Below are 22,238 nucleotides of genomic sequence, written 5' to 3' on the forward strand. Positions count from 1 at the left end.
CTCTGCCTTAGGAAGGTGATTAACAATATTGTTAAACATTAAAAAAAATTATTATAATTTTAAAGGGATTTGAAAGTATAGTATCATACCTAGAATAGTTCGGCAAAAACAGTGTATGGGAACAAGTTGCTGATTCAGGAAGAGAATTTAAAGCAGCATTCCTAAAAAAAAAAATTATTAGGAAAAACTCAAATAATTATGTATAATGAGATCACCATAACTGTTTAATGCTTATATTTATCCTATAAATGACAGTAAAGACACCACCCATTAAACCTCTTTATCATCCCTCTATAAAAATCTCGCTAAACCTTATTACTGCCTACCCTTTAATAAAATATTTTTATGGGTAAAGAAAACATAAAGTTTAAAATCAAAAACTTTTTTAACAAAATGAGAAAGAAATGTAAGATACAAAAAAATAAGCTGTACACCATAAAATGCAAAAAATAAACTTAATTTTATAACGTCCTTTTTTTTTTCAAAAAAAGGCTCTCAGTTTCTCATTCCCTCCCCTGAACTAATATCTTCTTTACAGAGTTAAAGTATTATCAAAAATAGATACGAGTGTAATGTGTGAGAAAAAAACTAAAGCCTCAATTAAATACATTTCTTGAAAAAAAATTAAAATATTAAAAAAAAAATGAAATTTTAGAAATATGTTTGGTCTAAAGGTTATTTCAGGTTTTATTTTTATTTTGATTAATTTGAACTGTATCCAAACAATAAAAGATACATCAATATTTAATTGTGATAAAATCATTCATTAAAATAAAATGACTTCACTGGAAAACAATTTGTAAGCCACTTATATTTGCCACAACTTCAAATATACAAGTATACTTATAAACAAAACCATGTTTTTTTATATTCACAAATGTAATAGTTGAATAAGATGTTTTAAAATTGTGTAAAACAGATAATATCAGTAATATATTATACAACTTCACACAATGCTTCATTACTCATTATTATTAATATTATTGTTTTTGTTATTACTTTAAGAAACCTCATACCACAGGTGTTAATGTCTTTTTTAAAAACATCTATAATTTATTCATTATTAAAATTACAATTTACATTACAAATAACTATGATTAATTATTAAAGTGACATTATTAAATGCATTTCTGTATCTAGAGTACTTCTGTTGTCTATTTGCATTATTATTTATATAAGATGTTTTTACATCTTGAAGACGCTTTCCTAATAAAGCAAAGTAAGCTACTAGTTAAAATAATTTAAAAGATAAAAAAATTGTAAAAAGCTTATTACTTATTATATCTATTTATTATATAAATCTAAGATTTAGATTATAAATTTCTTAATTGTAGATTTTTAGCAGATTCTTTTTGTATTAATTGAGCTGTCTTAAAATATAAACTATTCACAATTTATCTTTCGCAATTAAATTTTAAAACCTTTTGCAGACTTTTAATTGATTTTTTGTTAATTATTTACAATCTGATATTTTAATTTATTAACTTAATTGATTAATGTATAAAAAATATAATAATAATATATCTTCTCAAACTTCAAGTGGAAGATGTTGCTGGATGGTGATAAACTTAGACTAAATAATATAACTAGGTAGTAGCAAATGTTAACTGAATGATGTAAATAAATGGTGACAAACTATGACTTAATGATGTAGCTGGATGATGACAAATGTCAACTGAATGATATAAATGGGTTAAATCTCTGCAAAAATTTGTGTAACTGTTCAAAAATTAAATTAAAAATGATTGAATCCTATTGTTTGATTTTATTTTATGATTAAACATTTATTTTTAAAATTTTCTATTTTTATTAACATTTATGTTTTTGATTATAATAAGTTTCAAAAACTTACATTTTGCTTCCTGAAATAATAAGAGGTGTTGGTAAGCGTCGCCTGCCAGTGACAAACCTCAGGAAGCGACTACGATCCTCTACATTATCATTCAAAAATAAGAAAAACTGAAACCTTGAGAAAGCTTTTATAAAATTAAACTGAAATAATGTCTGCTTACCATTAGTGAAATTTTCAATAGCTTGCCAAAATATTTTAATAGATGGATCATTTGACTCGTCTTCAAAATCTTGGTAGTGGACTAAATTTAAAATATAAAACATTATAAAGAAAATAAATGTAAAACATAATAAAGCATGCAAAAAGCAATGAAATACTTATGTTGTATTTCATTGCACTTTGATATGCTATTAAAAAATATAATACTCTTTAAATTTTTATACCTTCTAATGTTTTCTTAACATTTTGATACTCTATTATATATTCGAAACATTTTGATATGCTATAATATAACTTACATTTTTTGTTCACAAATATTGATAATACAACCATATTGTGTTGTGAACATATTATAGTTGTAAACAAAAGAAGTGTGACAAACTTATCATACTACAATTGTGAAGAATTTTGACAAAGGCTCTGATGCCTTCCGTTTTGTGAGTAATAAAGTTTTGGTTTAATTAAATCAGTTTTTTCATAGATCCACAAAATAGGAAAATAATTGTTAAAAAGTGTTTCAACAAACATTATTATTAAGAATTTCAACAAATTATACTGAATGATGCTAAGAGACTCAATGGTGAGTTTCATGTAGGTGGTTACCAATATCGTTTGAAGCTATAAATCTGCTAACAATGCTGACATTATCCCAAAATATGTTAGTGTGTAAAGACAGCTGTATTGCAACAAGTCCCTCAAAATCCAACTCCTCAACTCTAATTTTAAACTCCTCTGAGATAATCTAGGTCACACTAATCTAAAGACTGTCAGAGCTCGTGTTTAAAATTTATACGGTTAAGAAAAAGGTGAATAAAAAAATTATATGAACGAGTGTTGACAGTAGTGTACCTGATCTTTGGGGAGTACAAAAAATCTTGTTGAGTAGTAAAACCTTGACAGTATTGTCCCTGAACCTTGGGGAGAAATATGTTTATATATGCACTTTCCTCCCCATAGCTAAGTGACAAATATATATGAAATATGATAATGCTGAAACATGGTAACGCTGTCTCTGTTGCAACAAAAAATTTACTCATAGATTGAAAATGCGATAAAAACACCATAAGCATGGTCTTTAACACAATGTCTCTCAGCCTTTAGGAGAAATATATATATATATATATATATATATATATATTATATAATATAGTGTAATGTAATACAAACTCTGCCTATTTGTAAGTTGCATTTTTGTGTGGTGAAAATCAAGTTGTGAAAACGTAAATAACTATAGATCAAAATACAAGTTGATTCAAAACTCCAAATAAATTTTTCAAAATGCAGTTTATAAAACTGAGCTGTGTAATTGTGAAAGTTTATTGTAAAGTTTAATTGTAAACATTAGGCTGCCCCAATTTCCTGCAAAATTGCTGTTCAAAATTTTGCAACGGAGTTGCATCATATAAACACTGGAAATTTATGTGCTTTTAAAATTTTCAAAAAATTGATTTTGCAAAATTAAGTTAAATATTATGTAAATACATAAATTATTGAATTTACATCTTTTTAGCCAAAAACATAACTTCAAGGTTAAAAAGTGCAATAATTCCTTTAATAATCATTTCTCCAATGTTCATTAATTACTATAAAATTGTAGACTCATTTATGAACTAATCATCAATTATTATCTAGTGCTAGGAACCTTAACTTCTCTTGAAAATGTGATGAAAGTTTGCGCTGATGGGAAACTTTTTCTCATAAACTTTTAACTACTTTGAGAACATCTTGAAACTTTTCTTTTACCTTAGTGACACCTTAGGAAATCATTGCATAGCTTAAATCCTCTTTCAAAAGCTTCGTTAAAGAAATCCCAAAATCCCAACACATGTTGTGTTCATATTAAAGATAATGTTGAAAAAAAAGGTTTGAACCAACTTTTTTTGATTAAAAATAAATAATGAATGCATACCGAGAAAAACCAATCTTCTTGTTTTAGTCGAAGCTCATCTTCTCCATTTTACTAAAAAAATAGGAGGCTTTAAATTAAACGTCACAATCTACAGACTTCAGTAATTCCTTTCAAGCGCATTTAATTTATAAAAGTTTTAGTACTTGACGCCATGGTAGACTTTTGACAAATGAAAAATGTAATTAAACAAAGTTGCGCTTTTCTACTTTTATTTAAAAAGTACGTTGTAGTATTTTTTTAATATACAGCAAAACAAATTTACGAAATACATGTTTTTCAAAATAAATTTAATTAGATATATTCTCACATGGCTAAATAAGATAAGTTTTGTGAAACACCTGATGAAAAATTTACTGAACAATAGACAATGCGACGTCTGACTTTTTCGCGCAAAATTCAAGTAGTTCAGAATGTCAGACAAGAAAACTTTGTTTTTTCTCTAATATATTTTCCATGCTATGAGAACAAATATGTTCCCAGGGCTTTTTTTGATCTTAGAATAAAATACCACAATATTGCATAATTTTAGGGGCTTTTTATTATTTAGTTGTTCTAAATAATAAGTAAATTGAGTTCAAGTTAATATTTCAATATTTACAGTTGCAATATAATAAAAAAAAGATGTTTAATGTTAAACTTTTTATTTAGTTATTTATTTTTTACCTACTTTTGTTATAAAAAGACTTTAACATCCCCGTCATTAAAATCATCTGTTTTAAATATATTTCGACATGATTATTTAAGCAAAGTTTTTTCGTTTGACTTCCCAAACTTTATGCAAAGCAAATTCATACGAAATATTGTCTAACCAAATAAAAATGGTTTACTAATTCTAAACGGGTAATTAATATAGAGCAATTTTTTATCAGAATCTTGATTGAGATAACAAATACTTCATCATTTATTAACATTAAATATAGCACAATAACAATTTATAGCAACAAACAAGCACAAAATATTTGAGGTTTTAAATATCTTTTTAAATGTTAAAATCAGAAAATAAATAACTAAACAAATAATGAAAAATTTATGAATAAAAATAAATAAAAATTTTTCTAGAGTTTAGAAAGTCTACCGTGACGTCAAATACTAAAACTTTTATGAATTAAACGCGCTTGAAAGAAACTACCGAAGTCTGTAGATTGTGACGTATAATTTAAAGACTCCAATTTTTTGAGTAAAATGGAGAAGGTGAGCTTTGACTAAAATGACAAAATTAGTTTTTCTCGGTATGCATTTATTATTTATTTTTAATCTAAAAAACTTGGTTCAAACTTTTTTTTCAACATTTAATATGAACACAATATCTCCTGGGAATTTAGGATCCTTTCAACTACTTGAAAATTTAAACAATTCATTTCAAGAAAGTCATTTATTTATATATTTAAAAAAACTCATAGAGATCATTCACAATATGGAAAAACCTCATTGATCCAGTGCTAATCAAATCACTCTGTGACTCCATCTGCTCTAAAATTGGCTTAAGATTAGGTTTTTTAAAGGATGCTCCAACACAATCCTTAGTACTTCCAGCACTTTCTAATTGTAGTCTTCATCAGATACCATTTGTGAGAAATGGGCCAACGGAACAAACTCTTCATTTAAATACCAACTATATCTGTTAAGAGCTTTTATTCCCTTGTCAGAAATTACAGAATCATAGTATGCAAACTGTTTCAGTTTCTCAACTAAAGCCAAATCATTGACTGGGGCAATGATTTGGCTTTAGTTGAGAGACTGAAACACTTACTGCAAACACACAGAAATGTCAAAACAATAGAACAATTTTCATTGTGTACAAAAGTTTTACCATTCATCTTGCTTTGTGCAAAGCTCCAGGAGGTTTCATGCTAAATGACTGAGGTTGAGAGCCTTTTGTTACTAATAACAGTTTGAGTTCAATAAGTTCTTGGTAATCGCTCTTGAGTGGAACCTAACACTAGAAGTACTCTATTCGCAGAATCATTCATTATGCTAAGCTTTCTTGTTCCTTCTTAGTTGCTCTTAGCAAGCCACTTGAGCCAATCAAAAAAGAAATCTTTTTGTTCAACAATGTTAAAACAGCATTAGACTTACTCAGTAAAAAATTGAAATGTTTGGCCGGATGAAGCCTATATATATTTAATGAATCCCACAGTTGCTAAACATGGTTCTCTTACATGCCTGCAGCATACAAACCACAACAAGCGACGGTGTGACACATGCTACAGTGTGCTGTCCTGTGATGTAAAGAGTTAATGAATTCATTATTTAATAAACCTATACTTTAAAGCCTTACAATTAGTTCACTACTTAAAACCTACCCATTATTTGTAATCCTAGTGTTTGTGTAAAAATGATACTTTGATTTGAATTTTATAAATTATTAATATATCACAAAATGTAATAAACAATTGTTTTATTAAAGCCCAACCAGTATTGGAAGATGTTGTTAAAGACCATGCTTATGATGGTTTTGTTGCATTTCCAATCTATGAGTAGATTTTTTGTTGCAACAGAGGCAACATCACCATGTTTCAGAACTGCTTTTGTAGTTAAACCTGAAAGGGTGGTACACCAAGATGTTTAGTTCAATTGAGCTGGGTTTAGTCCACCAAATAGATACCTCACAGGGTTCAGTCCACCAAACAGATTTCTCACTAAAACTGCTTAAACCCAACAGCTTCTTTGAAAATTAACGAATAGTCTCTTTTGGGAAAAGCTTTGTCAGGTTCTTTTTTGTCTTTTCTCAAAAACTTTTGCATTGACCTTGTCAATTTCTGAATAAGAATCTTTCCGGTCAGATATCATGCTTTGCATGAACGCAATTCTGTATCAATGGATATTCTTTCCATCGTAGTGTTATGTCATTTTTAAGTTTCCATATCTCGGAGAACTGATTTCTTATAAATGTTATGGTTGCATTTTTGACATACATTTCCTGATTCCTGGGTTATCCAAATGTCTTTGATTCTCATTATATTTTATAAACTTTATCAATTCATTGTGTGCTTTTTTTTTTATTTGTATATTTAATTTGATTATTTATTGCCAACATTGTTTCTTCCACTTATTGCAGGAATATTTTTCATCAAATAATGCTTCAGAACATTATCAATTGTAAAAGATAATGCATCATTAAAGACTAAATCCTTTAGGTTAGCAAGCAGGCAAAGAATCACTTGCTTCTGCATTGGCAGTTTGTGTCCTTTGATTTCCTTGTTGTCAATACCAGGAGTGGTCCCTAATATTATTTGTATATATCTATCAATATGTCTAGTTTTCATTTTGGTATATTTGCATTACATATTAATGCATTACATATTAACACATTAATCAATAGTAATCTGAAAAAAAGAAAAATTAGTTTAACAAGATTACAAAACAAAGATAAAGTAAACATTTGTAAAAATCACAAAAAGTTTTCACAGTATCATGTTGCTTGTGCTAACTCATATCAAAGAAAAAATTAAGAATAAAACCACATCAATTGTTTTTAGGCCAAAACCCAGAACCAAAAATTGAACAACTGTCCAAAACCAAATTTTTGGGGAGAAGCTGGGCACCCTAGTAAACAAACATAATGTTTAGAGTTGCAATTAAATCTATTTTTGCAACACACTTTTTCTAGCTTAATAATAAACAAATTTTGGATAAAAATCAGTCTCTGTATTATCCACTTTACAAGTCAAAACAGAAAAAAAAAAAAAAACTTGACAGATGCAAGTCAAACCTGTCAAGAGTTATGTTAGTGTTGAAAAGTATAACACACATATATGCAAAATAAAATTTATGCAACATAACTTTGCAATTGCTATTGTAATACTTCCTGTATTTTATTTTCATTTTTAATAGACTTTGTATCAATAATTATTGCAATTAAAAATTGTAATAGTTATAATTATAATTTAGTTGTATTTAGATTAAATTTTTCACAATTATAACTGTAATAAATTATAGTTGTATCGCTAATTACTGAAATTATAAAAACTATTTTGTTTATGAATCTATTAATATACCTGATTTTTTCAAGGCTTCAACTGTTATAATAGGATCACCACAAATTCTTTTTTCAAGCTCTTGCCAAGTCATTAATGCTAATACAGCTTTTGGAACTACTTTTTCCAATCCATTTCTCATTGCAATCACCTATGGTTGATAATGAAGAAAAAAAAATAAAAAAAATCATTCTTTAACAAAGTATTAGTATAGATTACTATAACTATAATATACATTTAGTCTGCCTTCCCTGATTATCCTGCCATCCCTGATCATCTTGCCATCAATGATCATCCTACTATCCCAATCTTCTTTATTGTGCATCAGAAGTTTTTTTTCTTTCTGATACACAATATTAAGAAACTTTATTTAGAATAGAAACATTTTTTTACCAACCAAATTTTTTCTTTTATGACTTGCCATAAGTTCCATTCTTTTACAACAATTGCTCCTTTTTTTAAAAAGATTTTTAGTTTAACTTTTTAGTTTATTATGTAATCATTTACAGTCTTATTAAAGAATATCAGCTTTAATTCTATTAAAGCAATACATTACTAAGCCTTCTTTGGTGAATATTACTGTATGCTGCTAATGCTGCAACTTAAATTGTGTGCAAATAACCATGGTATCATGTAACCATGGTATCATGTGATACCATGCCAAAGTCCGTAGAATGATATAAAATTTAACCTTTCAACCTTGGTAATAAGTTAAAAATCAAAAAACTATGTTTCTGTGTGAACAAGTTTATTTTATTTGTTAATAAAAAAAGGCAGACTTTAAATGTTGTCTGAACTTGATACCAATTTTTAAATCTCAATTCATTCTTGAATCATAATGAACATTAATATTTACAAAAATTATGGGATTATAATGTTTGATTAAAAGCATTGTTGTATTTTTTATTCAAATAGATGATCATTTTGAGTATTTCAATTCTATTATCAATAAAAACTGTGAACTGCATATTTAAAACATTGTCACGTGTTAAGTATTACCATTTGAAAATTTTTAAACCTTGACTAAAATTTACATTTAGATTTAAAAACTATTTTTCAACCATGAAAAAACTGCATTAATTTTAATAAGAAACATTTGTAGAAAAGTGGTCACACAGCACCAAAGAAAACTGCTTGTATGCTTCCTTCAAACCTACATTTAACTTGAACTAAATTTGTGTATTATTTAAAATTAAAAAACAAAATATCATACAAAACTAATATAAAGTTATGAACAAAATAATAGTAGTGTGATTAAAATTGAAAAATTAATATTAGTATCTTTAAACAGTTACTGAAAATTAAATTCTAATACTGGATTATTAATTAAATAGGCGTGAGATGATAAACTAATTAGCAGAAAATTTTAAATTTTTGCTTTTATTTATAATAATTATATAAGTATAAAAAACAGGTTGGACATAATAATAGTAGTATTAATTTATTTAATGTTATATTGCAAATATTTTATTTTATTAACAAAAAAATGATATAAATTTAATTAAACAATAGTAAAAAATTAATATTTAATCGCATGTCCCCGGTTTTTTATCACAGCTTTGCATCTATTCAGCATTTAGTTAATCAAATTTTGACAACGTTCTAAAGGAATGTTGTTCCAAGCATTCTGGACAACTTGCCATAACTCCTGCTGATTTTTTGGTTTTTGACTATAAACTGCCTCTTTTACATCCATCCAAAGGTTTTCAATCGGATTGAGATCCGGTGACTGTGCAGGCCAATCCATAACTGCAACCCTATTCCCAATGAACCAATTTTTTACCCTGCAACTGGTATGCTTTGGATCGTTGTCCTGCATATAAACCCATCTTAGGGGCATATCTTCATCTGCATAGAGCAACATGGTATTTTGTAATATTTGAAGGTATATGTTTTGGTCCATAATACCATCAATCTTATAGATTGGCCCTACGCAATAATAAGAAAAACAACCCCAAATATTTATTTTTGCTCCGCCATGTTTTACAGTTTTTATGATGTATTGCGGCTTGTATGCAGAGTTAGGTGGCCTCCTTACATACTTCCTGCGTCCAACGGACCCAAATAAAACAATTTTGCTTTCATCAGACCATAAAATATTACGCCATTTTGAAACAGGCCAATCTGCATGGGTTTTTTCAAAATGTAATCTTGCTATCACATGCCTTTTTTTCATAAGGGGAACTTTTCTTGGGCTTCTGGTGACTAACTTACTTTGTACTAACCGCCTATGTACTGTTCTCGAAAAAACGCTTAAATTTAAATCTTCTTTAATATGGCGAGATGTTACAAAAGGATCTGCATCAGCAGCATGTTTTATCAATTTGTCTTCATGTTCAGTTGTTTTTTGTTTTCGGCCCCTTGTTTCGCCTACATTTTTCCATTTTAGAGCATTTCTAATCATCATAGGAGAACAACTTACTGTCTCTTGAATAAATTTGTATGTTTTCCCTTCTTGTTTTAATTTGGTAATTAGTTGTCTCTTTTCTGCACTGCAATGCTTTGCACGACCCATAATTTCTATTTATAAAATAAATTTATACGATTATTTTATATATTTCATTAAATTAACACTAAAATTTATCTTACCTTTAATTAGTCTTACTAAAACCAAATAAACAAAAAGCTAATATAAATAAATTGATAGGAAACAACAGATATGTTATTTTAACCTACAAATCTAGATATGTTCGTATATAAAATTCGGGACTTCCCTAAAGTAATTTGAACAGTGTTACCAACATTTTTTACTCCCATTTCATTATTCAGTGTTTGTATTACTGTTATGCCTAAATTTATTAATTTATATTTAAATTTACATAAAATTATTATCACAAATCATTGTTTTACTAGCCACTACTATTATTTTGTCCACAACTGTATACTATTTACACTTGCAAAAGAAAATAAGAAATACTTGTTCATTAAATTCAGAAAGACGCTTTTTTTTAACAAGATCCAAAAATTCAATTCTATTTTCATAAGAAACATGAATGTTTTCTCCACCTTCTATAACTGGAACTACATCACCATTTGCCAACACCTGAAAAATTAAAAAACAATTTTTAAAATTACTCAGTATTTAATTTAAAAGTTAAAATAAAAAAAAATTAAAATGTGTGAGGGGAGATTGGGGGAAGGTGGATCTATACAACTAAAGGTAACAATGATAAAATTATATACAAAGCCAGATATGTTGCAAAGGGCTACAACAAATTTAAGAGATTGATTAAAAAAAATTATAACCATGGAGTAGGTTAGTGTATTTTCAAAAGTTTTTATAAACTCTTCCTCAGTCATCTTCGCAACACTCTCGTGAAATCTAACCTTAAAAAAATCATTAAAAAACTTGAAAAGTTGATTTAACAGCAATTTGTAACAAAATCAAAACAGATAAAATAAATACAGAACAAAATTTTTTATTGCAACAAGGAGGGATACGGAGTCCCAAAATGGACACCGGCTTTTAAAATCACAAAAAGATCACTTCTTCCTAGTTTTTGGTATCCAGGAGCTCTAAAAATATAAAAAAGTTTATGGACTACTAATAGGAAAAATAATAAGACTTTTAGGTAAGAGAAACAATTATTTTTTTAACCCGGAGTCCTTAGGTATTGTGGCGGCAAGGACTCTGCAACTCCGGGACTCTGGACTTAAAAACAATAAGTTCCAAGTCATTAAATCTCATGAATTTTTTTTTTATAGCAGATCATAAGTCAATAAACATGTTTAGAGCTTCTAGACACTACAGACCTGAAAAAAAATGGAGACATAAAGCTGGAGTCCTTTTGGGACTCCGTATCCCTGGCGACAAGTATTGTTCATTTTCACAAAATGTTGGCAACATTTTAATATAGTTCTTTCTTAACTGTTGGCTGACTATAAATGTTTTGTTTTCTATTTTGTTAAAAAAACCACAAATGATTTTGTGTTGCAGATGATTGTGCAAAAAGAAGCCTCAAATTAATCAAGCAATTTGTTAGTTTATCTCAAAATTAAGAATAACAAAAAATGATAGTTGAATAGCATATTATATAGTTGTTTTATTTTTGCAAACATATTTTTTGAAAGTCACAAAATAGTTGTTAAATAAGTGTTATTTGCATAAAAACTAAACTTCCCTAAATTTTTAGTGGTGAAGCAGCACTATTGCAATTTCCAAAAAAGTTTAAAAGTATATAAAATTATATATGTACTTATATAATAAAGCAAAAAAATCAAATCATGAACAGCTAACATACTTCAGTAGCATCAATAGAAAAGTAATCCCTTTCCCATGATATTTTTTCACAATTGAGCATTTTCCATATAAATAGTGGTAAAGACAGTACCTAGAAGCAATACATAAATAATTATAAAATTTGATGATCAATTCTAAAAAATATATAAAAGTTCATAGTCATCTGCATATCAGAACATATAAGTTCATAACCATCTAAATATCAGAACAAACATAAGTTCATAATTATCTACATTTATTTTTTTAATAGAAAAGCTGCGAAGAAAAAAAACCTTTTATTTTTATTAAATTTAGGGGTTTTTGAAACTTTTATTTTTATTAAATTTAGGGGGTTTTGAAACTTTTATTTTTACTTTTATGGTGATAATTTTTTTCGCGAATGAAAACTAACAACATATTGTAGTAAATTAATATTGAGTGAATTCTCCCTTGGATTTAATTACAGCCGGAGTTTAGGAACACTAACAACCAATTTTTGGCATTCTTTGGGTGTAATTAAATACCAAACCTCTTGTACATGAGCCCAAAGTTCATCCTTATTCTTAGGTGGAGTGGAAAAGTTGTAGACCTGTTGTTTAACTATTGCTTATAAATTTTCGAGTGGGTTAAGATCAGGGCTTTGTGCTGGCCAGTTAATGACTTTCAGTTTCTTCTTATGAAGGAATTTAATGGTCTTACCAGCTTTTTGCTTAGGGTTGTTGTCTGGCATGAACATCATGTTACATAAAATACTGCCTCATTTTTAAAGCAACTTGAAATATCCGACCTTGAGGATGTTGATATAGTCATCAGAGTTCATTATTCCATTAATTTTCACTAATTCATCAAATCTACAAGCACAGAAACATCCCAAAAACAAGAGTTTTCCTCTGCCTTATTTAACGGTTGATGTAAAATCTTGAGCACTTATCAAAATCAAATCAGAAGTCTTATTTGAATGAAGTTTAGCATAATCTCATAGCTATTATTCATCAAATTTGTAACATCCTTTGCAGTTTTAGACTCTCCAGAAGCAACCAGACAAGCGATTGTTTTTAAATGATTGTAAATCATCGCACAATTTTATATTTAAGATAATGAGACTTTCCTAATTCAGCAGCGATTTCACAATAAGATTTTCCAGATTTAAGCCTTTCCACAATATTTTTTTCTAGTTCAAAACTTATTTTCTTCATAATGCTAATAACAATATTTTTTTTTTTTAATGTTTTGTAAACAAAATCTAACTTTAAATTTTGTTTAATCAATAAAAATTATTGGAAAATTAATAACTCAATCATATTAGTCCTAAAGCTATTAATTTATGTTGTATGCGTATTTAAATGTGGACAATAATGTCAATTGCTTTTATTTGCAAACAAAGTTATAACCATTAGCTTTTCACATAAAAATAAAAATTCAATATCCTCTAAACTTAATAAAAAGCAATATTTTCAGTTAGGTAAGTCTTAAATCTAATTAATAAAACTAAAACTTAATTTTTCTTTGCAGCTTATTTATTGAAAAAATGTTTTTTGATTAAATTGTGACAATTTTGTCACATGGTGACAAGTTTTTCACATACTGTATATTGCTAATTTTATAATTTCCTTAAATATTTATAAATGAAATGAATTTTTTTTTATTGAATATGTTGATAACTTTTATACATAATATTTTTAAACATATATCATAGTTTAAACATAATTATAATTATTATTATTATTATTGTTATAATTACTACTACTATTATAATATAGATTGTTAAAAAATTTATAATAGCAATATTTCAGGTCAGGTCAAGACCATCATGATTACCCTGCTACCGGTAACATGTTATCTAGTTAACCTACACATGTCCAGGTGCCTAGCTGGAATTATTTAGACAAAGGTTAAGAGAAATTAACTTAAAACACTTACAGCCTTGGGACTCTTGAATAAAGGCTAGAGATGGTGTCTGAATAAAAATTCTTATTTTAGGCAGATGTTAACAATAATTCTTGTAAAATGTTAACAAACTTCTAATGCTTCATTTTATTTCAAACAACTTATTCTCTGACAATAAGTATTTCAATAATCACATTCTCTGCTGACTTGTTAACCTTTATAACAGAAAAGCTCTTTAATGGATTAGATAGAAACAGTGAGAAAAGAGCTGTGGCTCTAGACATTTTAAATGCTTTTAACAAACTCTGGTGTGCTAATCTTCTTCATAAGCTTGCTATATATGGCATATCTGAATGAAATTTTAAAACTATTGATACATTTTCTAAACTCACTTTCTTTTACTTAATGGAAACAGATTACTAGATATATTAGATATCGTGAGGCAAGCACTTATGCAATTGACTAAGTGTTTGTTTAAGTTTGGCTACTGTTTGTCTTGCTGGCTACTTCTTGCCTTCATTGCTACTTCTGGTCTTGCTGGCTACTGCTGGTTTTGCTGGCTACTGCTGGTCTTCCCCTTTAAGCTCTCTTTATATGGTATATCTAGAAAAGTTTTGCAAATTATTAAACAATTTTTTTTCTTATCACAGTATTAAAACTGTCCTTGATAAACAACACTTTCTTTCATTGCTAGTAACATATGAAGGTACCACAAGGTTCCATCCTTTGTTTTGTGTTGTTCTATATCTATATTAATAATCTTACTTCTTACCTCTAATTATCTCTACCTTAACCTTATCTCTAAAGTAGCTTTATTTGCTGACAACATTACTATATCCTCTAGTCTTCATAAAAAATCATTAGTTATTGATTGCTTAGTAATCATGCATGTGACAGCATAGTTTTCACAGTGGTTGGTGAAGTTTAACCCAAACAAAACTTTCTCTTTTAGAAAAGGTCCAAAACATAAATGTAGAGTTGTTACCCAAAATATCCTCAGTAATATATATAGTTTGGTTTATTAAACACATAACTATTTTATACATGTTACACATAATACAGGACAAAAATGTATGTATGTCTGTATGTATATATGTATGTATGTATGTATGTATGTATGTATGTATGTATGTATGTATGTATGTATGTATGTATGTATGTATGTATGTATGTATATGTATATATACATTCATACCTACATACTTATTTCTGCAAATTTGGCAATGAACATAATACAGTCAAAAACAAAAAGTCAAAAACAAAAAAACTGCCAGCCCAAAATCTTACCATCATACATAACACACACACACACACACACACACACACACACACACACACACACACACACACACACACACACACACACACACACACACATATATATATATAAATATATATATATATAAATATATATATATATATATATATATATATATATATATATATATATATATATATATATATATATATATATATAAAACCATTATTCAAATATATATACCCATTCTTTATTACCAAAATACTTTAAAACTCACAAGATTTTCATTTCCCCTTAAACATGCTCCCATAATTTGACCAATCCATTCATAGTGAGCAAAGATTCGACAATTAGAGTTAGGAATGTAGCAATCCCGATAAATATTTGATGTTGCAAACTTAATGAAAATAAAACTAATCATTATTATCATGGTCATAATCATGATCTTGTTTAACATCATCATCATCATCATCATCATCATCATCATCATCATCATCATCATCATCATCATCATCATCATCATCATCATCATCATCATCATCATCATCATCATTATCATCATCATCATCATTATCATCATTATCATCATCATCATTATAATCATCATCATCATCATCATCATCATCATTATCATCATCATTATGATCATCATCATTATGATCATCATCATTATCAAGTAATTAAATAAAAACTTTCAATACTTGATTAGGACTGCGAACAAAATAAGGTAGAGGGAGTAAGGCATCGGGTGATGAAGGGCATAGTTCTTCTGCTAGATCAGATAAGCTATCACGAAAACCTCCACCTATAGATTAGACATTTGAATTATAAGAACTTTTTTTAATAATTTATAAAAATAATAAAACAACATCTAGTTTCTTTTTAAAATAATTTATAATTATTATTTAATAGCTAAATTGAAATATTATTATATTTCACTTAAAAAGATTATATTTTACAAAATAATTTGAACAAATTTTCTAACCATTTGGTTATTTTGCAAATTCACAAATCATGATCATTGTAAACACAAATTAGAATCAAAACAAGTAACAAAAATAAAAGTCAGGAAACTTTAAAGATGTACTTATTTTGTTGTTGTATACATCAAGGCTTGCTCACTGAGGCTCGCTCAACCTATCTAACAACCCCAACATGTTTTATCTCGTTTTCACACCACCCAAAAAAACTCAACCATAATGCTTTTATGCAATAACCTTTGACAATTTTAATTTTAGGATTCTAGTTAAAACTGTATATTAGGTAAAAAAATTTGAAACATAAACCTTGATCAATGATACCCTCTCCAATAAACTTGCATTCCCACCACTGTTCATATTTAGGTGGCCATCTACAAGTTTCAAAAAATGAGAGGTTAAAATCAATACAAGTTGAAAGAACAAACATTTTTATAAATACCTGTAATCCATCTTTGTTTCACATCTGTCTACTCTCAGAGCTTCATACAACTAAAAAGAAAAAAGAAACGTATTTATAATTTTAAATTTATCTAAATTTAAACAAATTTGAACAACAAAAAACATATTTAAAAAATCAAAATTCTATAAATTAAAAATTTTAAATTATGTTAATTTATATGTAATTATAATATTTGTTTAGAATTTTAAGCTTTTTTTTTTCCTTATGCAATAACTGTTATGATTGAATACTTGATTGAAAATTGAACTTTTTCCATCTGGATCAAATGTTGGATCAACTAACTGTTGAGCAGCAAGATGACGATTGATGTAAATCTTTGGAATTGTTGAAGGTGCAGCACCTTTATTCAAAAAAAATAATTAAAAAACATTTTAATGTTTTTTCAAAAACACCAATTTTAAATTTCTACTAAAAACTCAACAGCATAAAAAAGAATAACCTTCTGTTTCTCTAAGACAATTTTCAATAAGACCCTGTCTTTTTTTTGATAATGGTAGCAATTGTCGAATCTCTTCTAAGCATTTATAAGTACCAACAGTGTATTCCCACAATGGCAACAGATATTGAATGACACTATCAAACAAGCTGATGAAACGATTCAATACTTGTGCACGATAATACAAGCAACTTCGATTCCCAACCTCAATTGATTGAAGTTTAGGATACCTAAAATGTACTTTATATTATATACTTCCCACCACGTCCCTGGTAGTACCACGCTCAACTTGTTTCTCCGCGCAGCAGCCTTGTTCGTCAAGGTTTGTGTTTTGGAATTATAGAGTTGAGAGAGGGTTATAACCACAAGTAGCCTCTTCATCTGTAGTGGCCTTCTCGGCCTTGGGGAGGTGAATTACAAAAAAAATATATACATATAAATTGCTCAATCAACTATTATTTATTTAACCTTTTATTTGTTAAAGCTTGTTTCTGAATTATATTACAAAAAATATTTATAAATTTTTAAAATCAAGTTATTTAAGTAAATTATAACTTTTTATTATATTGCACTGGTCAAACATAATACATACATGATAAAACATATTGCAATAAAATTAAAATATGCATAATAAAAACAGTTTAAAGATGTATGACCAATTACTAAATTAGTTCTACATAATCACAGACATCCTAATAGAAATATATTTACCTCACTAGATCTTTTTCAAACAAATCTTTGTTCAATCGACATTGTCTTTGCTTTGAAGAAACAATCTTTATATAATGAATTCGACAATCTATTCCGTCATCTAACAAATCAAAGACAAAAATGTTTAAGCTAAAGAAAATGTAACAAGGAATGAGATCAGCACAGAAAAATCACCAAATATTATGTGATTCGTAATCAACAGCTACAAGAATTACATGGTTCACAACAATGATATTTCATCATAAACTAATTAATTAAAACTAATTTATATATTTAATAAAGGGCAACTCAAGATTGATGAACACTTTTCAGACCTCTGATACTATCCTAAAGAATGTGAAATTCAAAGTAAATTAACCTGGGTCTCAAGTTCACAAATCAATCTGAGTTTCAAGTTCACAAATCAATCTGGGTCTCTAATACTATCCCAAAGAATGTTTTTTTTTAAAGTAAATCAACTTAAATGAATGACTTTCAAATGAAGCAAAAAATAAGCAAAATCAAATTTTCATTTTGAAAAAAAAATAATGAAAATATAATTTCGTTATAAAAGATCTTGATTAAAAAGACTTTTTTGTTGAAAATTTTTTGTGTAATATTATTAAAAAAAATAACTTTTTTATATAAAATAACTATTAATTAAAAACTTTCATGATATCACTTCACTCCAAAATTTTATCTTCAACTCCCAACCTGAGTTTTTTTTTTTGTTTCAACTCCATTTTAAAGTGCTTAAAGAAATTTTATTAATTGATATGCAAAATTAATAGCTTTTTAAACTTTTTAAAACATTTATATAATACTAAAATTTAAACTATATTTCTATTTATATTATTATATTTCTAACATATATGAAAAGTAATTAACAAAATGTAAAAGTTTAAATTCATAACTTTTAATAGACATTTATTTTCTTCCAAAATTTTAAAATGGAGTTTAAACAAATAAACGCTATGCATGTGAAATTTATCTACAATTATAATCTACTCTCCAATTTGGACTGGTTTTGCATCTAATCTATAGATTAGATGCAAAACCAGTCTTTACAAGATATTGTTTACAAGATAATCTACAGATTATCTTGTAAACAATTTCATGTGCTATAAAATTATTTATTATAACTTAAAATTATACCTTAAACTTTTGCATTATTTTAAAATTATACCTTAAGTTATTTACCTTTGCATTCTTTTATCCTTATTTCAATCTGAGGGTAATATTCTGCTGCATTTTCTAATATCACAACATCACCATTTTGACACCTAACAAAAATATAGAAAATATAGCAGAAAGTTTAAGGGATTGCCAATTTTTTTTTAAGAGCATAATTTCAAATAATCTCATTTATTGACTATTGTAATAAAAATTTAAAAACAAACCCATCAATTCTGACTTCATTTAATAGTTTACTTTGCACTGAATCGGTGAGACAATAAACAAGAACTCGGCTGGGCATGTAGTTATCATCACTGTCATCAACACCAATTATCAATTTTCTATGAAAATTGATGTAAATATAAAATAGAAAAAAAAAAAAAAACCTTGATGAATATGAATGTTTTAAATAGAAGTATATAGAGGAGTATATGAGAGAGAATAACAATCTAGGAGAACACAAGGCAAAAATACTAACATGAAAAGAATGTTATTAAATGTAATATATTTATAATAATATTATAAATATAATTATAAATATATTACATAATATACTTAATAACACTCCACTTTATAACCATAGTAAGGAAGCACCAAGCTTCCTTACTATGGTTGAAAAATATGAATTATGTAAAAATACAGTAAAAAAAGTTTTTAATCAGATACTTTTTAACATCTTTTAAAAAAAAATTAATTTCGAAATATTTAAAACATACTGTATAATAACACCCGCTTTGATTTGCAATCGAATGTGATGCCTTCCAGAGCTCCCATCTGACTCCCAGTATGTGTCTGGATCATTGTCAAGCAAATTATTAGCACTGTCTTGTTCCTTTATTTAAAATTATGACATATCAATGAAAAAAAACATTTTTTTTTACTAAAAAAAATATAAAATTCAAAATGTATAATAAATTATAATAAAAGAAAGTAAAATCAAATAAGATTAAAAAAAAAATTTGAAAGACATAGGTAACAAAAATATAATAATGTAATGTTATAGAACAAATACATTAAAATTAAAAATATAATAACATAATGTTATAGAACAAATACATTAAAGTTAAAAAAGTCACACAAAAAACAAAATGTTAATAAAATTCAATAAAAAATTAATTATTAATTAATTTTTATATAAAAGTAAATAATTTTTAATCAAATAATTTCATACTGAAGAAACAGTGATTGACTCTACATATCTGCTAGCCCCACCAATGTACAAATCATGACTTGAGGAATGATCAACTAAAAATTTAACAAGCTCTTCATCTGCCTCCAATGACCAATTAGATGGTGGATTAGAAAGATGGTTAACAGCATCCATATCAACATTTTGTGGCAGAGATCTCGGAATTAGTTGTAACATGTAATTCATTTCAACCACTGACTGCCATCTTTTGTAATATAAATAAGAATTATTTAAAATATTAAAAACTTTAATATATCTAACTTTTAAAGAACATAATATAACTTAAAAAGTCTGTGTTTAAAAGTTTTTTTGATTAAAACGCATGAAATAAATTTTCTTTCTAAATTATAATTGAATTACAAAAACACTCTAAAAGTAATAAAAACTTATCATACTTAAAAAAAAATTAAAAAAATAAATACAAATGTTTTTAAAGATGCTGAATACCTATATAATACTTTATTTTCCTTTTTATCATTTTTATTTGCTTTAAGCATAAAAGATTTAGGAACTTTTTTTTTGGATTCTGATATTTCAAATTTTGGTATTAACTTTGGTACATTATCTGTCTTTGAATCTCTAGGATGTATAATGATCCAGGCTTCACTTACTGAGCAATCTGAAATAACATCTTTCAAAGTTGCAATTGACTCCTAAAATTAAAATGCATATAAATTATTTTAAAATGTTGTCCAAAAAACCTTTTTATACATGCAGAGGGAATGCCACATCTGAAGGCTTTTGAGATATTCATTTTCATTTTGACTTTTTGGGAGGAACATTGTTGGCTTTATATAGTAATTACTAACTACAGAAATGACTTATTTACTTAAAGGTAAAAATGGAAAATATGTTAAACCAGTATTTTACTTTTTAAAAACAGACTCTTTAAACATAGTTTAAACATAATTTCATTTCATCTCCCCAAGGCCATGAAGGCCACTACAGTAGAGGAGACTACTTTAGTTGGATTTTTACAAACCTCAAATATCTGTCAGATTTTTTATCAAAGGAAACAAAAGATCATATTAATACTGCAGTTGAGCAGCTTAAAACAAATTTACATTTTTGCTCAAAATATTTATGAAAATAAATGTAAATATTTTTTTTATAAATAATAACAATTATTACAACAAAAATATAAATTATTATAATATACATTTAAAATAAATAATCATTTTAAAACAAATATTTATTTATATATAATTACTATTTATTATTATAATTCTATTAAAATATGTTTCTAAACTCTTACCCTCATTTTTAAAAAAAAAATTTACAACTATTTTAGGTTAAAACTAATTTTCATAAAATACTTTTTTAGTCATACTGCAATAAAATAGACAGTTTTATTTAAAAAAATAAAACTTTAATTTTTTGCAGGTCCTGAAATACCTATAATACGAACATAAATGTGATCGAAATCAATTTCAACAAGCAATATTGAGAATAAGTACAGGTTCGAATAACTAAAGGATGTTTTTATGAGTTTGTTAAGAAAAACCCACAGTAAATGAAAATTACATCAGATTTTTTAAAAAATTGTGAGAATAAGTTTAAATAAAGTATTGCAAATCATACCCATATATGCAGCAAGTAGCACGGCAAGAAGATAGCCAACGAGGCTTTGGCCCTGAGTGTAAGCGGTTCAGAGGGCACCAAAAAAATACAAAGAGTAAATAAAAAGGTTTTTTTAATATAAAAAGTATAATTGCTATAAAAATTATAAAATGGCGCCCAGAGTCAAAATGACTTTTTAGTCATTTTGACTCTGGGCGCTTACCACCTGTGCTATGCCACTGCATATAGCATATGGGTCATTCCATGCCAAATGGACCCAAATTTTGATGAAACTTGATGGGTTGGTTTATATCAATTCCTGAAAATTTCAGCATAAAATGTTTTGTAGTTCACGGGATATTGTCATTTGGAATTTCTGATTTTTCCAAAAATAAAAGCTTTAGTAGCAAAAACATGTTTTGTTCATACTTTGAAGTTTTAAAAACAAAATTTCAGAAAACCTTCTAGTTTTTTTTTGTATTGTAT

The 22,238-nt window shown here is 27.1% G+C and overlaps 1 protein-coding gene across 1 annotated transcript in view; it reads right to left on the bottom strand.

Annotated features, from left to right (window-relative positions):
• The window catches only part of LOC100199141 (E3 ubiquitin-protein ligase HECTD3), a 33,952-nt gene that overhangs the window by 5,594 nt on the left and 6,120 nt on the right, over positions 1-22,238 (bottom strand). Inside the window, exons 2-20 of the mRNA XM_065817761.1 lie at positions 20,640-20,845; positions 20,175-20,397; positions 19,720-19,835; positions 19,228-19,344; positions 19,028-19,110; positions 17,849-17,948; positions 17,141-17,367; positions 16,932-17,041; positions 16,681-16,730; positions 16,548-16,612; positions 15,963-16,066; positions 15,539-15,658; positions 12,139-12,228; positions 11,144-11,224; positions 10,815-10,940; positions 7,919-8,048; positions 2,013-2,093; positions 1,853-1,931; positions 90-161 (exon numbers count right to left, since the gene is read on the bottom strand). Coding sequence (XP_065673833.1) covers positions 90-161; positions 1,853-1,931; positions 2,013-2,093; positions 7,919-8,048; positions 10,815-10,940; positions 11,144-11,224; positions 12,139-12,228; positions 15,539-15,658; positions 15,963-16,066; positions 16,548-16,612; positions 16,681-16,730; positions 16,932-17,041; positions 17,141-17,367; positions 17,849-17,948; positions 19,028-19,110; positions 19,228-19,344; positions 19,720-19,835; positions 20,175-20,397; positions 20,640-20,845 — 2,180 coding nt within the window. The remainder of the gene's footprint in view (positions 1-89; positions 162-1,852; positions 1,932-2,012; positions 2,094-7,918; positions 8,049-10,814; positions 10,941-11,143; positions 11,225-12,138; positions 12,229-15,538; positions 15,659-15,962; positions 16,067-16,547; positions 16,613-16,680; positions 16,731-16,931; positions 17,042-17,140; positions 17,368-17,848; positions 17,949-19,027; positions 19,111-19,227; positions 19,345-19,719; positions 19,836-20,174; positions 20,398-20,639; positions 20,846-22,238) is intronic.

This window comes from Hydra vulgaris, chromosome 14 (assembly GCF_038396675.1).
Source record: "Hydra vulgaris chromosome 14, alternate assembly HydraT2T_AEP".
Classification (NCBI taxonomy): domain Eukaryota; kingdom Metazoa; phylum Cnidaria; class Hydrozoa; order Anthoathecata; family Hydridae; genus Hydra; species Hydra vulgaris.